Here is a 19,193-nt window from a genome sequence, read left to right on the forward strand (position 1 = left end):
GAGTGCAGAGGATCCATGGCCTTCACTTAGTGAAGCCCACACTGTGTCTGTATCATTCACAGTGAAACCTCTTAAGTTCACTGGGAATGGGAAGTTCAAGGGACAGTTCTGGTGGATGCCTGGCCAGTCTCCTCTTCTCACCTTGGGTCTTGTTAAACCTCCAGAGTGGTAAATATGGATGGTAAACACATTGTCATGTGTTCATACAGACATGAAGTGCGCAGAATTCCCCCGAGGGGACTTGCACAGTCTTGGGAAAGAGCAGAATGAGGGGCCCTGGGAAAGATAAATTCTAGTTCTGACTTCTCACGTGGGCCAGGCTTGAGGCTCCCCAGGGTCAGATCCTAAAGTGACCTCCATTTTAGAGGAGGCTGAGGAGAGATGCTGATTTTGCCAGACCCAGGAGTTGAGATTGATGGGCAAGGAAGTAAGGGGATAGGGAGAGAATGTTTCCATGGAAACAGGGAAGATTTGGGGTAGGGTAGCTACATTCTATATATGTGATTGTGTGTGCTTTTGCATATGTGTGTTTGGATGTGTTGTGTGCCTGTGTGTATATATATATGTGTGTGTGCGTGCGTGTGAGAAAGAGAGAGAGAGAAAGAGAGAGCAACCAAGACATTAATCATATTGTATTGTTACAAGAAAATATCCCTACAGACATGCCCACTTGTCCAGTCTGATGGGAACAATTGCTCAATATGGGTTCTTCCCTCCTGGAGTTTCTAGTTTGTATCAAGTTGACAAAAACCAACTAGGCATTGTCTGTCTGTCCGCTGTTATCTTTCTAGTCTTTTCTTATTTTTTCTTCTTTCCTTCCTTTTCCGAAGCCTTATATTAGTTATTTTCTCATTATTACTGTAACAAAATATAAGATAAGAATTTTAATTACAAGAATAAGCTCATACCAGGGTCACCTGGCAGTATCGTAGCTGTATTCTCAGGACTCCCATTATGCTCTGACTCCAGAATCTGTCCCCTCATCCCATCCCCTACTCGTGGTACCAGCTGCTCATTTGTCATGTGTCTGAGCACTGACCCACTTCAGTTTGACATGGAGAAGAAGATGAAGAATTTAAGAAATAGCCGGGCAGTGGTGGTGCACGCCTTTAATCACAGCACTCGGGAGGCAGAGGCAGGTGAATCTCTGGAAGTTCGAGGCCAGCCTGGTCTACAAGAGCTAGTTCCGGGAAGGGCACCAAAACTACAGAGAAACCCTGTCTCGAAAAACCAAAAAAAAAAAAAAAAAAAAAAAAAAGAATTTAGGAAATGGTACAGGAAGGATTTGAAAAAGAAAGGTAAGTGAGTGGAATGACTCTTGAGTAAACAAAAGCCAGCACCCTGAGTTCTATCCCTGAAACCCAAGAAAAGGATGAGGAGAGGGCCGATTTTATAGCATTGCTCTCTTAGCTCCACACTTGTGCCATGGCATGCCCACACATGCATGCATATGTAGGGTGTGTGTGTACACCATTATACACACACACACACACACACACACACACACCTCCATACTTGTGCCATGGCATTCCTAAACACACATGTCGGTGTGTTTGCACATCACTACACACACTCACATTAACCTCCACACTTGTGCCATGGTATCCCCACACATGTATATGTAGGTGTGTGTGCACACCATTACACACACACAAAATTTTTTTAGGACAAGATTCCAAGGTGAATCAGGCTGAGCTCTGCTCTGTTCTCTTAAGGAAACATCTTAGCAGAGCTATGGGCTTTTTTTTCCACCCAAGATGTTACTTCTTTTGCTAACACTCTGCTAAAGAGGTAGCCCCTGCAGAAATGTAACAGTCTCCTCCAGCTCCAGCTAAAAGTTGTTGTTTTCTTCTGCTCTGCCTTGCTCAGCCGCCCCCCAGTGAGCATCTCAGCAAGGGTTTCCAGCTTAGTCCCCTAAGGGACATCCAAGGCAGGGTCTTCTATTCTGCACCAGCCAATGAAGGTCGTCAACTAAGACTCTTTTAAGAAAGAGATTTATTTGGGAAGGAAGAGTCCAGGAGAGTTTCTGAGTAGCAACTTCTGCCAGGGAGAGATAAATGGTGGCCCCTCATTGAACAGGAAGAGAGGCTTATGGGGTTTCTTAAGGGTGGCATTTTCCCAGGGAGAAGAGGGATTGGTTAGTTTTTCCCTGCTCAGGGATTGGTTAGTTTAATTGTTCAGGGGCAGAGATGACTCTGACTTCATGGCCAAACTGTGTTTCTTTCTCTGGTCCTTTCTAGTTATTTGACTCTAATCTTAGTACCAGGGCATATTTCTTTCACTGGCTCTGATTCTAGGGACAAAGTGTGTTTCTTTGGCATTGATTTCAGAGTCAGGGCATGTTTCTGTGGTCCTGGGTTCAAGGATGAAGATGTTTCTTTCCCTGGCTCAGGTCTCAGATACAGGCTGTGTTTCTTTCACTGGCTCTGGATTCAGAGTCAGGGTGCTCAGTGATTGGTTGGTTTTCTGCCTCAGTTGTCCCTTTTACCCTCCAGGGAGAGTGTCCACCTCACATTTCTGCTCAGGGACATCTATCCCAGAAGACTTGAGAAAAGATCTATCTCCATAGCGTGAGCAGAGTCCTGGCAATTTCAGCACCACCGCAGACTTTCAAGGGCTCCAGCCACAGACAGTCACAGCAGAAGAGGAGGAAAAGGTGCCGTGCCCACGGACCCTCTAAGATGGCAAAACTGAGTCATGGTGAAAGTTGGCCAACAAGGCAACAAGTTGAGTAACGAGAAAAGGAGAAGCTGTGCAGGCAATGAATCCACGCAAATCGGAAGGGCGGAGGACTAACCCACGGGGGGGGGGTTGCAGAAGGGAAATAAGTGTCACACATGTAAAACCTGCTGTGCTGACAAAGTCCACCGCGAGAGAAGAAGGCGGGGACACTCAGATGAGACGCTCTTCCCTCTCTAAATTTTTCTTATATTATTTTTAAAAATTCTCTTACAGCTTCACAAGTATATACAATCAATTTTGGTGATTTTCAGCACTATCACCCTTCCTCATCTCCCTTCCTGTTCCTACCTCTTTCTTTCTTTTTACCCTCTTTTTTTTTAAACAAGGTTTTTCTATGTAGCCCTGGCTGTCCTGGACCTCCCTGAGTTTCTCTATGTAGTCATGGAACTCACTCTGTAGACCAGGCTGGCCTTGAACTCAGAGATCTGCCTGCCTTTGTTGGGATTAAAGGAGTGTGCCACCAGCTCCTTCTAAAGGGCCTTTCGTCATTTTCTTGAGTTCATGTCCTCTCTCTCTCTCTCTCTCTCTCTCTCTCTCTCTCTCTCTCTCTCTCTGTCTGTCTCTGTGTGTGTGTGTGTGTTTTCCATTGAATTTAGTTAGGATTGTCTGAATGTGGACTGAAGGCCAATTACTGGAACATGGGCAACTGGCCAGCAGTTACACCACTGAAACAAATGGAAAGCCTCCTCTCGACAAAGGCAGACTCCCTAGAGGTCCAACCCATGTCGTCAAGGAGAAGATGCCAACATGGGGTCTCTTCCCACACAAAGTGCTAAGTGTGAGTTAGGGCTGTGGGCATCAGAGCCTGAGAGGATGAGAAGACTCCATGTTGTGGGCGTGGCACTCAGCTGAGGCTGGAGAGCTGGGAACAACTGTTTTCCACCTGAGCATTTGCCTTTGAAGCTTTCAGCCTCCTCCGTGGAGTTTAACCAGGTCTTTCTCATTTGGAAACTTGTATTTGGATGGTGTCTGGTACTCACACATTGAATAGATGCTTCTGAAGGAACAGGAGGAAAACTGAATGACCTGGTTCAGAGGCCGGCACTAGAAGGATCAACAGGGTGACGTGGGCTCGTGATTCCTGAGGGACAGAAGTTAACTCCCCATTTGGTCTCACCGGGTGGAGAACCAAGACTTCAGGGACCATGGCTGAGCTACGCCATGGGAACCCCACTAGGCGGCACAGAGACTCAGTCGATTGCTCCATCTGTGTTTGGAATGCACTAAGTCGCTGGTTGTGTTGACTATAAAGAAAATATGGTGTGTTCCATCTGTAAGGCACAGACATCCAATATAACAGTTGCCAACTTTTATGCCACTTGGTGAGGCTGCATTTCCCAGAGAGTTGGTCAAACACATGTCTGGTGGCACACAGACTTGGGATGACATGTGTCCTAAAGGAACTGGTGCCCTAAGAAGAAACATGACCTTTCCTTGTATTTTCTACTTCCCTGGACACCATCAGAGGAAGAAAGACCCAGGCAGGCACAGTAGGATGTTCTAAGAGAGGGAGAACCTGAGGGGTTCCAGAACCCCAGTTGTTCATGCTGTAGGGATGGGGAGCAGTCTGAGGGTGAGCCCACAGTACTCCAGAGTCATAGTACTGCTGACCACAGTCAGTGCTTGATATTCTTTTCTAGGCTGGGAGATGGCTCAGTCAATAAAATGCTTATCACAACCCATGGGTTTTTTGTGTTTAGTGTGTGTGTGTGTTTTAAAGTTGAGGCACTTGTGTGTGCTTAGGATGGCAAGACAGGAAATGGAGGCAGGTAGGTCCCCGGAGTTCCCTGCTAGCTAGCCTGGCCTACTTGGCAAAGGTACAGGCCATCGAGAGACCCTGTCACAAACAATAGTGGAATGGCACCTGAATTTGTCCTCTACATGCACATATGTACTACAATGTGTAAACACACACACACACACACTAGAGAGAGAAAAAGAAAGAGAGGGGGATTATTTCCTATGTACAGGGAGGGGTTTCTCTCTGCTTGCAGAATCAGAACTCTGGACCTTCCCCAGGCCGACTTCACCTCCCCCAGAACACCTCTGAGGTCTATTCACCCAGAGGACAGCACTGAGCATGCTCAGGATCAGAGGCAGCTCCAGAAAGACCAGGATGTTGAAGTAGATGCTGCTCATCACGAACCTGCAGAAAATGAAGGAGACAGAAAGTAAGAAGTCACCTGGCACCGAGGTCTAGTCTTCCTTGTGTCCGTATCTCATCCTTCAATGGTCAGATATGGACAAGCCTGGAGCGCTACTAGGATGGGCTCCCTGACCCTTGAACTTTTGAGCTCGGCTTCTGCTACATTCTTCACCTGGATGATCCTGCCCAACCTTATCACTGTGTGGGCGCTGATACACATCTCAGGGGTCTGGGAGCACACTACATCTAGAAATGGTTCATGGTTGAAACCTCTCTGTCACATGAATTTACATTGGTATTGCAGTACATTGTGTTCCTTTTTATTATATCCCTTGAGACCAAAGACCCTGATAATAATGATCCCTCTTCTCCACCTCTCTGTCATCCTCATCCCCACCCAGGTGTCCATCTCCTTTCTTGGACCATCCTCGGTTTCTCCTTTGGCCCAGCCAGAGGCCATCCTCAGCTCATGGAAAGTATCTACAACCGCAGGTCCTCCATGAGTCACAGGTGAGCACAAACGTGATCCTGGAAGATGGAAGAGCTGCCACTTGGCATACCATGCATCAAATGTCCTGACCTGTTTCCCAGGACAGCGGTCTGTGCATGCTCTCGTGGACTCTACATTTCTGGAACCTCGTATACCCTCTGTCTCTCCATGGCTAACACTCCATCGACTTGCAAAACAAACTAGCAGAAATACTTCCAAAGCACCAGGAGAGAAAGAAAATGTAAAAACTAATCCTCAAGAGAAGCTACAAGGTAGGAAAGCTTTGAGGCACGTTTGTTTACCTTAAGATTTAATAGGCAGAAAGAACACAGTAGAAGGAAGAGAGCAATGACCTCTGCCTTCACTGTAGGGGGAAGCAGAAGCTTGTGGTTTAGCTGTGTCCTTGACCTGGGGACTTGACCCCAACAGGCTGGGATGGAATTATGCCGAGGTAGCTGTATGGTGCTGGGAGTTGCTCTGGACACCTTCAGGAGTGACGAGCATCACACTGTCACAGCACGGTCCTCAGTTTCCCACGCTCCTCCTCTGCACTCCGTAGACCCCCACACTGGCTCTTGGTAGAGTTGCATTGGAACAATGGGATTTGTTTAATGGGCTAGAGCCAGAAGGTGGTTAGAGAGGAATCTCTCTAACTCAGAGGAGACTGAACTGTGGCCCTCTGTCCTGCTCTGTAGGGAACACATGAGGAGACACCAAGTACCAGGCTCAGTCTCTTCTGCCACTCAGATGAAGATGCTGCCTTCCTGTAGCTGAGGCTTAGAAGGGAAGTCTTGGTAAACTAAAAGGTAAAAGGATTGGGGAGCCCACCTCAGATTTTGTCATGAGAATACAGTCACCTGAGAATACAGTCACCTGAGTGTCTCTATGAGATAGCTACTGAGTCTAGCAAATAAAATTACAAAATGGCCAGGCCAATCTGGTCTTCAGATAAGCGACTTTTTAGGAGTCCTGGGCATCTTGTGTTTTGTCTGGAAGCTCTCCCAGGCAAGAGGACACCCCAGTGGGAAAGAGCTGCCAGGCTCCAGCTCTGCTTACCAGGTGAGGGTGCTGGTTTGAGTCTCTCCATGGTTGGCAATGCTCTCCCTGGTTGTCGGTGCGGATGTCAGAACTGGAGCCATGGTTGTTAATATTACAGTTGTAATTTCTGGAGCTAAAGATATAAACAGAAACAAGGGTCACTCCTCCTGAGGTCAGCCCAGATCTGGGCATGGCCTAAAGCTTTTCTCACTAGCAATTAAATAGCTTTCTCTGCAGTCACCACCCAAAGCTTTACAAGAATTCCTTTCTAAAGAAAGATGATGTATGGACTGGAGATATGGCTCAGTGGTTAAGAACACTGATTGCTCTTCCAGAGGACCCGGGTTCAATTCCCAGCACCCACATGGCAGCTCACGACTGTCTGAAAATGCAGTTCCACAAGATCTGACACCTTCACACCAATGCACATAGAAAAATAAAAAATTAAATAAATCATTTTTTAAAAAAGAAAGATGATGGACAGGCAGAGCAGCAGCTTCCTTTTAACACTCGCTTCCTCGGGGCTCACTCATCACTGTCTGGTGGCAGTAAGCAGAAAAACCTCAGTTTTGCATGTTTCATGTATTTTTTGAAAATCTTTATTTATATGTGGATGGGTGTTTGCTTGCCCATGACTATGTGCACCATGTGCCTGCGGTAACCATGGAGACCAGAAGAGGCCATCAGATCCCCTGGGACTGGAGTTGAAGATGACTGTGGGTTCCCCTAAGATGCTGAGCACTAAACCCAGTTCTGGGAAAGTAGCCAGTGTTCTTAACCACTGAGCCATCTCTCCACCCCAATTTTGTCTATTTTTTTTTTATTGTAGTTGTTTAAACGACACAAATCTGATCCTCATGACTCTATCTTGACCAGAAATGGAGTTTCTGTGGTTTCCATTATTATTTCTTGTTAAAGGGGTAGAGTTTGGGGGAGGGTTTCAGGATGGGAGTTTAGCTCAGTGGTAGAGCACTTGGCTAGCACACATGAGGCTCTGAGTTCAGTTCCCAGATCTGTACAAGTGAGAACATGCAAGGCACACATGTGGGGATGGGAAGACAAGGCCTCCCCACCCCACCTTGTATCCCGGTAGAAAACAGGACCAATAGCATAGACTGTGTTTACTTTCTCCAGTCAGATTTTACAGCAATGAATGCAAGGCCCCGATTCCTCACACCAGCCATGATATTCTGGAATTTTTTTCCTTACCTGGGCCAATGTTCACATTAACTTTAAAATATGGATCATATCCAGATTTCTCAATTGCACACCAGTAAACGCCAGCATCGCTTATCCTCAGCTCCTCCATGGTCACTGTCATGATGAAGTCTGTCTGGTCGTCCCTGATGGACACACGGTCCTTCTTCACCAACTGCTCCATATCCGTTTTAACCAGAATCTCACATGTATTCCAATCAGCTCCTCGGCACCAGTACTTCTTGTAATTCTTCCAGGAGGAGTCATAATGGCACTGCACAGTCAAGGAGCCCTGCTCATGACCGCTCACCATGTTTGGACCCGTGATTGCATCCTGAGCAGTGGAGCAGCCTGGAAAACACAAACCCACTCCAAGGGCAGGGCACAGTGCCAGTTCCAAAGAGAGACACAACTCAGCAACAACAATCACTGAAGGGCTACCCCTTTCCCAAGATCATCCTCTTGGTCAAATTCTCAAAAGTTGGCAGAAGAGCCTAGTTACGGGTCTCAGAAGTTAAAATGGTGACACTGAGCAATCATGGCTTCCTGCTATCTACCCCTCTTCATGCTGTAATGCCCAATAAAAGTATATTTCAAAGGATGTTTTTTGCAACTATCTTTGTGTTTCCCCGGAGCAGAGGAAGTATCAGAAGACCTTGTCCACAGGACATGATCCTGCCTTCATTTCAGTACCCATGACCCTCAGGAGGTCCATCTGAAGAACCACATCCTATGGCCATGCAGAGGCCACCTTGGGTAGTCCAGCAGTCTCTAAGGGTTCTGTAGGGAACCATCTTAGATGGATGCCTTGGAAGCTGACAAAATGTCCCCGACCATTGGGATCTCTGTGTGGTACAGAGCCCACAGCACACAGACCCTGTTCTCTCTTTTAGATGCATGTAAATCTAAGTTCCAAAGCTCCCAGTAAGGGCTGCGGAGGCAGCTCAGTAGGTGGGGAGCTTACATAGCGTGCAGAACACCAATCAATAACAAAAACCTGCTTTAAAATGCTAAAAGGAGAGCTTCAGAGTATTGGCTTCAACAACAACAACATATGTTCCCAATGTCAGAGGTAAAAAAACAAAAATTGCTAAATGTAATTATTTCAAAATAAAAGGACTCAACCAACAGAGTGAAGAGACACCTTCCAGCAGGAGAGGACATCTTTTCAGACTTTGCATCTGACAGGAGGTCAATTTCCAGACTATATGAGCACAAATTCAGCTCAAAGAGTTCAACAGTAATCATAATCTTATTGAAAACGATCTACTGAGGGCCTGAGGAGAGGGGGTAGCCAACGAAACACCTGCCGTGTAAGCCTAGGCATGAAGAACCTGAATTTGTGTCCCCAGCATCCATGTACAAAATCAGGAGTGCTGGTGTGTTCCCGCAGCCCAGCACAGCAGTGGTCAGAGGAGACGGGAGATCCTGAAAGCTCCATGGCCATCCAAGACAGCTTCAGTTTCAGTGAGGAACCATATCTCAAAAAATAAAGGAGGGAGTAGGGCATGATGGTACAAGCTTCAATTGCAGCATCCAGGAGGCAGAGGCAGGCAGATCTCTGTGAGTTCAAGGTCAGCTTGGTTTGCATAAAGAGTTGTAGGCCAGCCAGAGCAATGTAGTGAAACCCTATGTCAAAAATAAAGTTATATTTTAAAAAGGTGGGGAGCAATTAAAGAATGACACCCAGTTTCTTGACCTCAGGCTTTCGTATGCCTGCATACCCGTGTGCAGGTGCACCTGCAAGCACGCATGCTCACACACACACACACACACACACACACACACGAGCAATGAACCGAGCACACAGTTCTCAGGAGATCTTGTCTATTTCCCCTTCCCAAGGAGATCTATGTATGTGTCTCTTAGGGTTCTCCCTGTTACTTAGCTTCTCTGGGGTCATGGACTATAGGCTTGTTATCCTTTGCTTTACAGCTAGTATCAACTTATAAGTTTGTACATATCATGCTCATCTTTCTGGATCTGGGTTACCTCATTCAGGATTTTTTTCTAGTTTCATCCATTTGCATGCAAATTTCAAGATGTCTTTCTTTTTTTTTTTTTTTTTTTACCACTGAGCAGTACTCCACTGTGTAAATATGGCACATTTTCTTTATCCATTCTTCGATTGAGGGACATTTAGGTTGTTTCCAGGTTCTGATTATCGCAACTAATGCCGCTATGAACAAAGTTAAACAAATGTCCTTGTAGCATGATCAAGCATCCTCTTGGGCTAGGGACATGAGGAGATGGACAGGTCAGCGGAGTGTTTGTTGCATAAGCAGGAGACCTGAGTTTGGATCCCCAGAACACATGGAAACATCCAGGTGATGTGAGATGTGTCTGTAGCCATGAGAGCTGGGGAGTTAGTGCAGGAGGATCCCTGGGGATCACTGGCCATATAGACTTTGTTGGTGAGCTCCAGGCTCAAGGGAAACCCCACCTCAACAAACAAGTTTGAGAGTGATAAAGGTACCCAGTGCTCATCTCTGGTTTCCACATATACATATATGTCTACCCACACAATGTACCTGAGCACACACATACACACACGCATTCACCGCACAGACACATTTTTTTTCAAAAGAAGAAAAAGTTGACGCCAGAGAAGTAGTGAATAGAATAGAGAAGATATCAGACGCTTCTAGCACAAAAAAATGACAAATCCTTGTGACAGAGGGCAGCTACCATGATCTGACTGACACATCCTGTACACACGTGCAAATGCCACATGGTACTGTAGTGATTTTTATTTGTATTTTAATAAATAAAGCTTGCCTGAAGGTCAGAAAAGCAAAGCAGTCAGCCAATGGCTCTTACCTCTCTCTCAGTCTGTAATGGCGACCCTGCCTCCAGGAATCCTCAGGATGAGACTGTGTCTGAGAGCTGTCTCCTCCAGTCTTATATTCCTCTCTAGTGCTGGGATTAAAGGCATACACCACTAGAGCCCAGTTTCTATGGCAACTAGTGTGGCTACTGGGATTAAAGGTGTGTGTCACCACTGCCTGGTCTGAAAGGCTGACCAGTGGGGTTGTTTTATTCTCTGATCTTCAGACAAGCTTTATTTATTAAAGTACAAATGAAAAATCACTACATTGCACCCTATCAGTTTCTTTTGCTTTTTGAGACAGGTCTCCCTATGTAGACCAGACCATCCTTGAACTCACTGTGATGTCTTAAAGCCCCAGCTACTTACCTGCGAGGAAGAGGAGCAGAGCTGGGAGCAGCCACATGATCCTGTCTTCTCTCCTGTCCTTGGTGGTGACAGAAACTAACACCCTGCAAGAACTTGAAACTCGGCTTAAATTTTCTTTAAATCATTCACTTCCTTGACAATTTCTCAATTTTGCATATTTCAAAAAAGAGGATTTGAAAAGATCAAGTCCTTGTATGTGTGGTACAGCTGGATGAATGGGGAACTTCCTCCACTAGACAGATGCATCACTAAATCTGAACTTGAAAGGTGGATGGGACTCCTGAGGGGAGACACAGATAGACAGGGCAGCAGTGGCAGATAAAAAATACGGAATACAGCAAACTCCTCTTCTCATCTGGGACGTGAGTGACTTGCAGGGGGTCATGGGAGAGAAGAGCAGCCGAAGACAGAGTGGCTGCAGTAACAAGGGAGTGCAGGGTATCCCAGGCTAAGCCCAGGATGGCGAGAAGTGCGGCTAAAGGCTCAGCCTGGGGCAGCGCTGCTATGAACCCCAGAGCAGGGATTTCTCCGGCCAAGGACACCCGTCACAACACTACTAGAGCCCCAAGTGCTGGTTCCAAGAAAGAGGGAGAGTTTGGGTTTGAGACAAGGTCTCATGTAACTAAATCTGACTTTGAACTTTTTCCACCACCAAACTCAGTTTTATGAAGGTCTGAAGACTGAAGGTTTCATGCATACTAGCAAGCGCTCTACCGAGTGAGCTGAATCTACAACCCCTTGTTTGGTTTTTCCAAGACAGAGTTTTGCTGTACAGTTCAAGTTGACTTCAGACTCTCTCTCTCTCCAGTGTCAACCTCCCAAATTGTGGGAATCTGCAGTTGGTTTAAATCCAGAGGACCAGTTGTATGGATGGACATAGATACAGTGTATCCCTGGCATCAAATTCATGGGAGGAAGTTTTTAAGTAGACACACACACAAAGAGAGACAGAGACAAAGTTAGAGACAGGCAGAGACAGAGTTAGAGACAGCGACAGGCACATAAGGGGAATGCTTATGATGGCCAATCTTCATTGTCAGCCTGATTAGATTTGAAATCACCCAGGAGACCACCCTATAGGCATCTCTGTGAGGGTGTGTACAGAGAAGTTTGAATAGGGAGGGACAGCCAACCCTGAATGTAGGCAGTTCTAAAACCTAGACTGAGGTCCATAAAATACTTCTTGAAGGAAAGATTAAGAGTCACACTGCCATCTCCTGGCTGAAACTGTCCTAGAACACTCAGGCTCAAGGGGAAGGAAAATTGATTCTGATGAGCAATGGGAGTGTTAAAGACTTTGCAGCCAGGACAGTAAACTGCTACAGAAAAGGATCTTAATCTAGGATCATCTCATTGCCTGTCATAAGGACAACAAGGCTCTCCGGCTCCTACCTGGAGAGCGTGCTGGGCATGTGAGCCAAGGTGCCAGCTGTGTGTGAAGGAGGACTATGAACCCTCCAAACATCCTGCTCTCAGGTACACCAGGGGTTGGAAAAACCACACTGAAAAACCATACCAGCAAAGAACTTGCATCAAGATCAGGACTGAAGAGCATTAATGTGGGTGTCTTAGCTCAAGAGGTCTGATCACCGGATATCATGGAGTCTGACAGGATGGCTTCTCCCACGAGCGTGCAGAGAGAAGCACAGATGTTGGTACAGTTCCTGAAGGGACTGGGGATTATAGAATGTGAGCTGAGAGTTACAAATAAGACATTGGAGCTTGCCTTCTGATATGTGACCACAATTCTGGATGATGCTAAAGTTTATCCCAGCCATGCTAAGAAAGCTGCTATTGATATAGATGCTGTGTGGTTAGCAATCCAGTCCCGGGCCAACCAGTCTCTCACTTCTCCTCTCAGGAAAGATCTTTTATTAGATATTGCAAGACAAAGAAATCAAACCCCTTTGCCGTTGATCAAGCCATACTCAGATCCTGTCCTGACATCTATTGCTTAACTGCCCCAATCTATAGGTTTAAGTCATTACAGAAAAAGGCACCTACTCCTGCAGGAAGAATAACCATTCCACAGGGAAGAGCTGGATCAGTTCCTAGCAGACCCAGTACTCCCACAGTAGGCACACAAACTCCACAGACCATGTCTGTCTCAACTAAAGTAGGCACCCAATGTCCCTCACAGGACAAAGGTTTACAGTACAGATCCCTCTTCATAGTCTCCAGATGTGAAAGCTTCAATTCCCGCAGCCCTGGCAGTTCAGAATGTCCTGGCTAATCCGTCATTAATTGGGTCCAAAAACATTCTCAATACTGCGAATATGGTATCACAAAATACAGCCAATGGGTCCACAAATGCGCTTGAAAGAAAACGTGGAGATGATGCTGATGACTACGAAGATGATGGTGACTGTGATTAGTTATATTCTAGCCTTGATGCATGTAACATGTATACTTGGTCTTGAAGCCATTGTACTGAGATCAAACAAGTATGTTATATGCTTTAAAGTTGTATTTTAGAAAATGGTATTTAATAAGTATACTTAATATGCTTTACAATTGAAATGCTCAGTTTTTTATTTTATATTTTTTTAAAATTTTTATTGCTTTGTAAATAATGCCATTCAAAATTTCTACTTCCTCCCCTCCTCCCATTTCCCTCCTGCTCTCCACTCACCCTCCTCCCTCCCCCTCCAGTCCTAAGAAAGGGCAGGGTACCCTGCCCTGTGGGAAGAGAAAACAAACTACCTGTTTTCATTTTACATATCAATCCCAGTTCCCACTCCCTCCCCTCCTCCCATTCCCTCCAACTTCCCCCCATACCCCCATCTACCCCCCAGAGAGGGGAAGGCGCATTGCTCCCAAGGAAGGACCAAGGCCCTCCCCACTATATCCAGGCTGATCAAGGTATCCATTCAAAGAGAATGTGTTCCAAAAAGCCAGTACAAACAACAGGGGCAAATCCTGGTGCTACTGCCAGTGACCCAGCCGTACAACTGTCACCCACATTCAGAGGGTCTAGCTTGGTCCTATGGTGGTTCCTTCCCTGTCCAACTGGAGTTAGTGAGCCCCCATTATCTCAGGTTAACTGTTTCAGTGGGTAAATCCATCATGGTCATGACTTCTTTGCTCATATTCTCCCTCCTCCCACTCTTCCACTGGACTTTGGGAGCTCAACCCAGTGCTCCACTGTAGGCCTCTGCCTCTGTTTCCATCGGCTGCTGGATGAAGGTTCTATGGTGACTTTAATATATTCATCAATCTGACTACAGAGCAAGGCCAGTTCGGACACACTCTCCACTATTGCTTAGGGTCTTAGCTGGGGTCAACCTTGTGAATTCCTGGGAATTTCTCTAGTGCCAGGATCCCATAATGGCTCCCTCAATCAAAATATCTCTAAACTAGTAATGTTTTTTCATCAACTTTTATGCATAAAAATTTAAATTGTCATATATATATCAAGACCTGAAGGTGTGACACTGTGGGCATAGTCACAAGACAGGCAGAAGAGCTAAATCTGCCCTGCTGACATGTCCCCACATTATCTCCTCAGGCCCATCTGTGCACCTTAGATGTTAGTCCCCATGCCTGCTGGGGCACCATATGGCCACAGGCATCCATCCACAGATCTGAAGTCTCCTTTTAGTCAGAGGTCACAGACTAGCTTCTGAGGTTCGGCATGGATTGACAAACACGCTCTGTTTTGCCCACAACAATTTAAGGAAAATTTGTTGTCTGTGTAAGTTCCACTGTGGAAACTCTGTCCTTGGTCCAGAATCCATATTTTGGTGGTTTCATCTTTCCCTGGATTCTAGGTAATGTTACAATCCTCTACTTAAATGTGTTTGACTGGTTATTGTTTGTTTGTTTGTTTTGACAAAAAACAAAAACAATCCTGGAAAGATGGTGGGCTTAACAAACACTATTGAAACATTTGGATACCCACATGCTAGAAAACTCAATGCCTGGAACTGCTCCCCTCTGTACTGACTAAGAAATCCAAAATAAATCACAATTCATGAGCTCCAACGATTGATAAAAAGCTACAAAACTCAGGTCTGTTGGCTACCAATCTAGCTAAAAAAACGGTGAGCTCCAGTGGATAGTCCACTTGTTCCTGAACCAGAGCCACTTGTTGGTTCAAGGTCAATATGCCCAATTGAATATGTCCATTAAGATCATTTGAATGTCCAAAGCATTGCTGACTCTTTCATCCAACTGGTTGACAGTCTCAGCCGTCTGCACAGTCTGGGAAAGAGCAATTCCGACAGCAGTAGCTGTGGTAGCAGGGATAGCAATAATGGCAATCACAGCTACGGTGATTCCTAGGTCTCTCTTCTGCCGATCTTCTATGGTCCAGCACTTGTTGCCCTATTTGCTGATCCTCCTGACACTGCTGTGGTGTCCCCCAGGCCGGGCACCCGAATGGGCCAGGGCAACATGCATTTCACCAACAGCCACCTATCAGAGCTCTGCTCCAGCTGCCTTCTGGCTCCAGATGCACTCTCTCTGGGTCTAAACTGCTGCATGGAGTGGAGCAGAACTCAGGGAAGCAGGCTCACTGCTCCTGTTCTGGAACCATTGAAGGGGCCCCACTTTAACAATCTTTTAGGGAATTTGGGCATTGTCAACCTGTCTGGCTACTTCCTGCTGAGCGGGGGTGCTGCATTCTTGGGGGCATTTTACATCAACATTTCAGGGGGGCTCGGTGAATCAAACCACATAAAGTTGCAATGAATCCACAGGTTCTCATCCTCTGTGGAGACGAAAGCAGAACCTCTTTTCCAAAGCATCAAATCCTTAGGCCTGTATTTCAATGTCAAAATACCTTTCTTAGCACTTCCCAGAATCAAATGTCTTTCTCCAGTCCAGAACACAAAAGACAACACAATCAACATAATAACATACATCTGTACACATTCTATCTTTCTGAGGCCCTCAATTCACCCTCCTGCCTCCTCTTTATTACTTCCCTACTGGCCAGTCTTCCAGAGGGCATCCCTCAGAGCATCTCTGGGGATGAAGATACACATACTCCTTTTAATCTGACTTGGCTTGTTCCCAGTCTGGAACATTTAAACCCCCTCCCATAATAAACCAGGGGCTAACTTGAGCTATTGTTTGTACAAAATCTACAGCTGTCTTCCTTGTCACTTTCATGCCTTGCTGCTTTAAGAGTTTTGGTTACTTTTTGAGGTCTTCAATTCATCCTCCCGCCTCTTTATACTTGCTAATCTTTTGGAGGATATCCCTCAGAGTATCTCTGGGGATGAATAAAAAAAACCACATTATCTTCCCCAATACACTCCTCGATTTAGCTGGCAGACAGAGCAATCTCTTTCACAAATCCCCACTTTCTAGATTTCGGTGGAAGCTCCACTTGCCACACCAGCAAAGCCTGGATAGCCGAGACTGGCAGGGGGTGCCAGGATCAAGACATGGAGGCTTCTTTTCAGGTGGAAGAACAGCAACCTTTATTTTTTTTTCCTGAGCTAAAGCCTTTTATACCTCTACTGTTTCTATGGAAAACCACAGCCAGAAAGAACACAGACATCCTTGTCAATTACAGACCACAAGGAAGTTCAGCTGTTGGTCAGGGGGAATGAGGGCAGCTAGATCACAACAATCCCGAGTGAGGTAACCCAAACCTAGAAAGATAAACATGGTATGTACCCACTTGTAAGCGGATATTAGCTGTAAAGTAAAGGATGCTCATATTACAATCCACAGTCCCAGAGAAGCTAAGTAACAAAGAGGGTTCAAGGTGGGGAGTGCATGGACCTCCTTGGGAAGGAATAGATTTTGCAGGTGGTTGTGGGTTTTTGTTTTGTTTTTGTTTGCTTGTTTTTGAAGACAGGGTTTCTCAGTAGCTAAGGAGCTAGCCCTGGAACTCACTCCGTAGACCATGTTGGCCTCAAACTCACAGAGATCCTTTGTCTCCTGAGTTCTGGGATTAAAGGCATGAGCCACCACCTCCCAGCTGAAGGTGGACTTAGATGTGTGGGAATGGGGACAGCAGAAGGATTCAGGCAAGGGAAATGGGGATAGAGGGAGATAATACTGGGAGAGATGACAGGATTTGGGAGCACTTGAGAGGCAATGTAGAAACCTAGTGCAGTGGAAACTCCATAGAATCTATGAGAATGACCATAATGAAATCTACTAGTAATGGGAGACATGGAGCCTGAACGGTCCATCTTCTATCATCAGGCAAGGCTCCTAGTAGTGGGACTGGGCCATCAATCCAGCCATGAAACCTTCGACCTACAATATGTCCAGCCTGCAAGGTGTGCTGGGGTAAAGGTGACACAGAACCTGTGGGAGTGGCCAACCAATAATGACTGGTCCAGCTTGAGGTCCACGCCATGATAGGGAGCCCAATCCTGACATTGCATGGATGGCCAGGAAAAAAGGCTGGTCAGTCCAGAGACCCAGAATAGAACCAAAAATGACTAGCAGAAGAAAAGTAGATGAAACGATTCCTAGTGGTGGTCTACTATACCATAGACTGGTGCCTAGCTCAATTGTAGTTAGAAAGACATCATCCAGCAACTGGCAGTCACAGATGCAGAGACCCACAGCCAAACACTAGGCTAAGCCAGGGAAACCCTGAAGAAGAGGAGGATGAAGAGTTCTAGGAGCCAAAGGGGTTGAGGTCACCATGAGAACATGGGCCATAGAATCAATTAAGCAGAACTCGTAGGGCCTCACAGAGACTGAAGTAACAATCAAGGACCCTGTATGGTCTGAGCCAGGTCCTCTTCACATACATTATGGTTGCATAACTTGTTCTTGTGGGGCCCCTAACAGTAGAAATGGGAGGTATCTCTGACTCTTTTGTTTGAGCTTGGGACCCTTTTCCCCCTACTGTGCCACTTCATCCAGCCTTAATATGAGAGTTTATGCCTAGTCTTATTGTGATTTGCTATGTTGTTCAGTTAATATACCTGGAAGGCCTGCTCTTTCTTTTTTGGGTTTAGGGGAGAGGAGATGGGGTTTGGAGGAGAGGATGCAGGAGAAATTGTGGTTGGGATGTAATGTATGTAAAGAATAAAAATGAAAATTTCAAAAGAGCACTTGTTGCTCTTGCAGAAGACTCATATTTGGCTCCCAGCACCTACACAGAGACTCACAACCATCCATAATGCTAGTTCCAAGGAATCTGATGCCCTCTTCTGACCTCTGGTGGCACCAGGCATGTATGCACATGGTTCACAGACAAATATGCAAGCAAAGCTCTGTTGGCACAAAATTCTTTAAAAGAAATAATGTTAATAGTCAAAGAAACTGGATCTTTCTTTCCTTACTGATGGGAAAATAAGATAACATTGCCATGTTGAAATAGTTTGGTTATTTATTATAAAACTCAACATATACTCATTATATATCTTAGTAGTTATGTAAGCATACACTGGAGAAATCAAAATGCATAATCATATAAAATAAAATATGCATGAATGTGGATAACAGTTTTATTTGTAATGGAATTGATCCAAATACTGCAGTGAACAAGTGGTTAAGCTGTTACGAATCTATTCCATTATACAGTGGAATAATACCCAGTAACAAAGAGGAATGAATTATTTCTAAGTACATCTGCTTGTACGGCACAATGGAGTAATACCCAGTAGTAAAGAGGAATGAATTATGTCTAAGTACATCTCCTGTATGGATCCCAGAGGCATTGTACTTTCTGAGGGAGTGGGAAAGCTGATCTCAAAATATGACACTGAAATACTTCCATTTCCAGGACATTCTCAAAGTGACAAAACCAGAGTTGGAGAGCATACCAGTGGTCTCTAGTGGGCAGTCGTGGGGCAGAGTGGCATGAAGTAGGTTTTGTGATGTTGAAGCAATTCTCTGTTTTGACCATGATGGCTTACATGGCTGTACATGTGGGACAACAGTGCATAATTAAAGTGCAAGCAAATGAACACAAGTGAAAACTGTTGAGAAATGTGTAAGGGCTGCAATCCCATTCACAATATTGTGCTAGCACCAGCTGCTGCTGCTTCTTCCTCCTCCTCCTCCTCCTCCTCCTCTTTCTTTCTTCTCCTCCTCCTCTTCCTCCTCCTCCTCCTCCTCCTCCTCCTCCTCCTCCTCCTTCTTCTCTCTCTCTCTCTCTCTCTCTCTCTCTCTCTCTCTCCACACACACACACACACAGAGAGTACACCACTAAGGGAAGCTAGGGGAAGGGTTCATAGGACTCTGTGCACTATAGGCACTAGGTCTCTCAAGGTTCCACTAACTGTTCATGTCAAGTTCAGTGGCCCCTTCATCCTAACTCAGTTCTGACTTTTTACATGGTTGGTGCAGTCTTAAAGGAGCTGTGGTCTCTGTCCTTGGTCCTGAACGCTTATTTCAGTAGCTCCACCTCCCCTCCAGAGCTCTGTTCTTGGTCCTGAATGCTCACCTGAATTTCACCTAT

General features: G+C 45.7%; 1 protein-coding gene and 1 pseudogene across 1 annotated transcript; one reads left to right on the plus strand and one right to left on the minus strand.

Annotated features, from left to right (window-relative positions):
* Window positions 1-4,074: 4,074 nt before the first annotated feature.
* On the minus strand, window positions 4,075-10,855 carry Cd300ld (CD300 molecule like family member d). Its single transcript, XM_057775949.1, has 4 exons — window positions 10,810-10,855; window positions 7,626-7,964; window positions 6,435-6,549; window positions 4,075-4,888 (listed from the first exon to the last, which is right to left on the minus strand). The coding sequence occupies exons 1-4, from the start codon at window positions 10,844-10,846 to the stop codon at window positions 4,696-4,698; spliced, it is 684 nt and encodes a 227-aa protein (XP_057631932.1). The 5' UTR covers window positions 10,847-10,855; the 3' UTR covers window positions 4,075-4,695.
* A 1,552-nt stretch (window positions 10,856-12,407) lies between these two features.
* LOC130877090 (transcription initiation factor TFIID subunit 9-like) lies at window positions 12,408-13,184 on the plus strand (annotated as a pseudogene).
* Window positions 13,185-19,193: the final 6,009 nt, after the last annotated feature.

This window comes from Chionomys nivalis, chromosome 7 (genome assembly GCF_950005125.1).
Source record: "Chionomys nivalis chromosome 7, mChiNiv1.1, whole genome shotgun sequence".
Taxonomy (NCBI): domain Eukaryota; kingdom Metazoa; phylum Chordata; class Mammalia; order Rodentia; family Cricetidae; genus Chionomys; species Chionomys nivalis.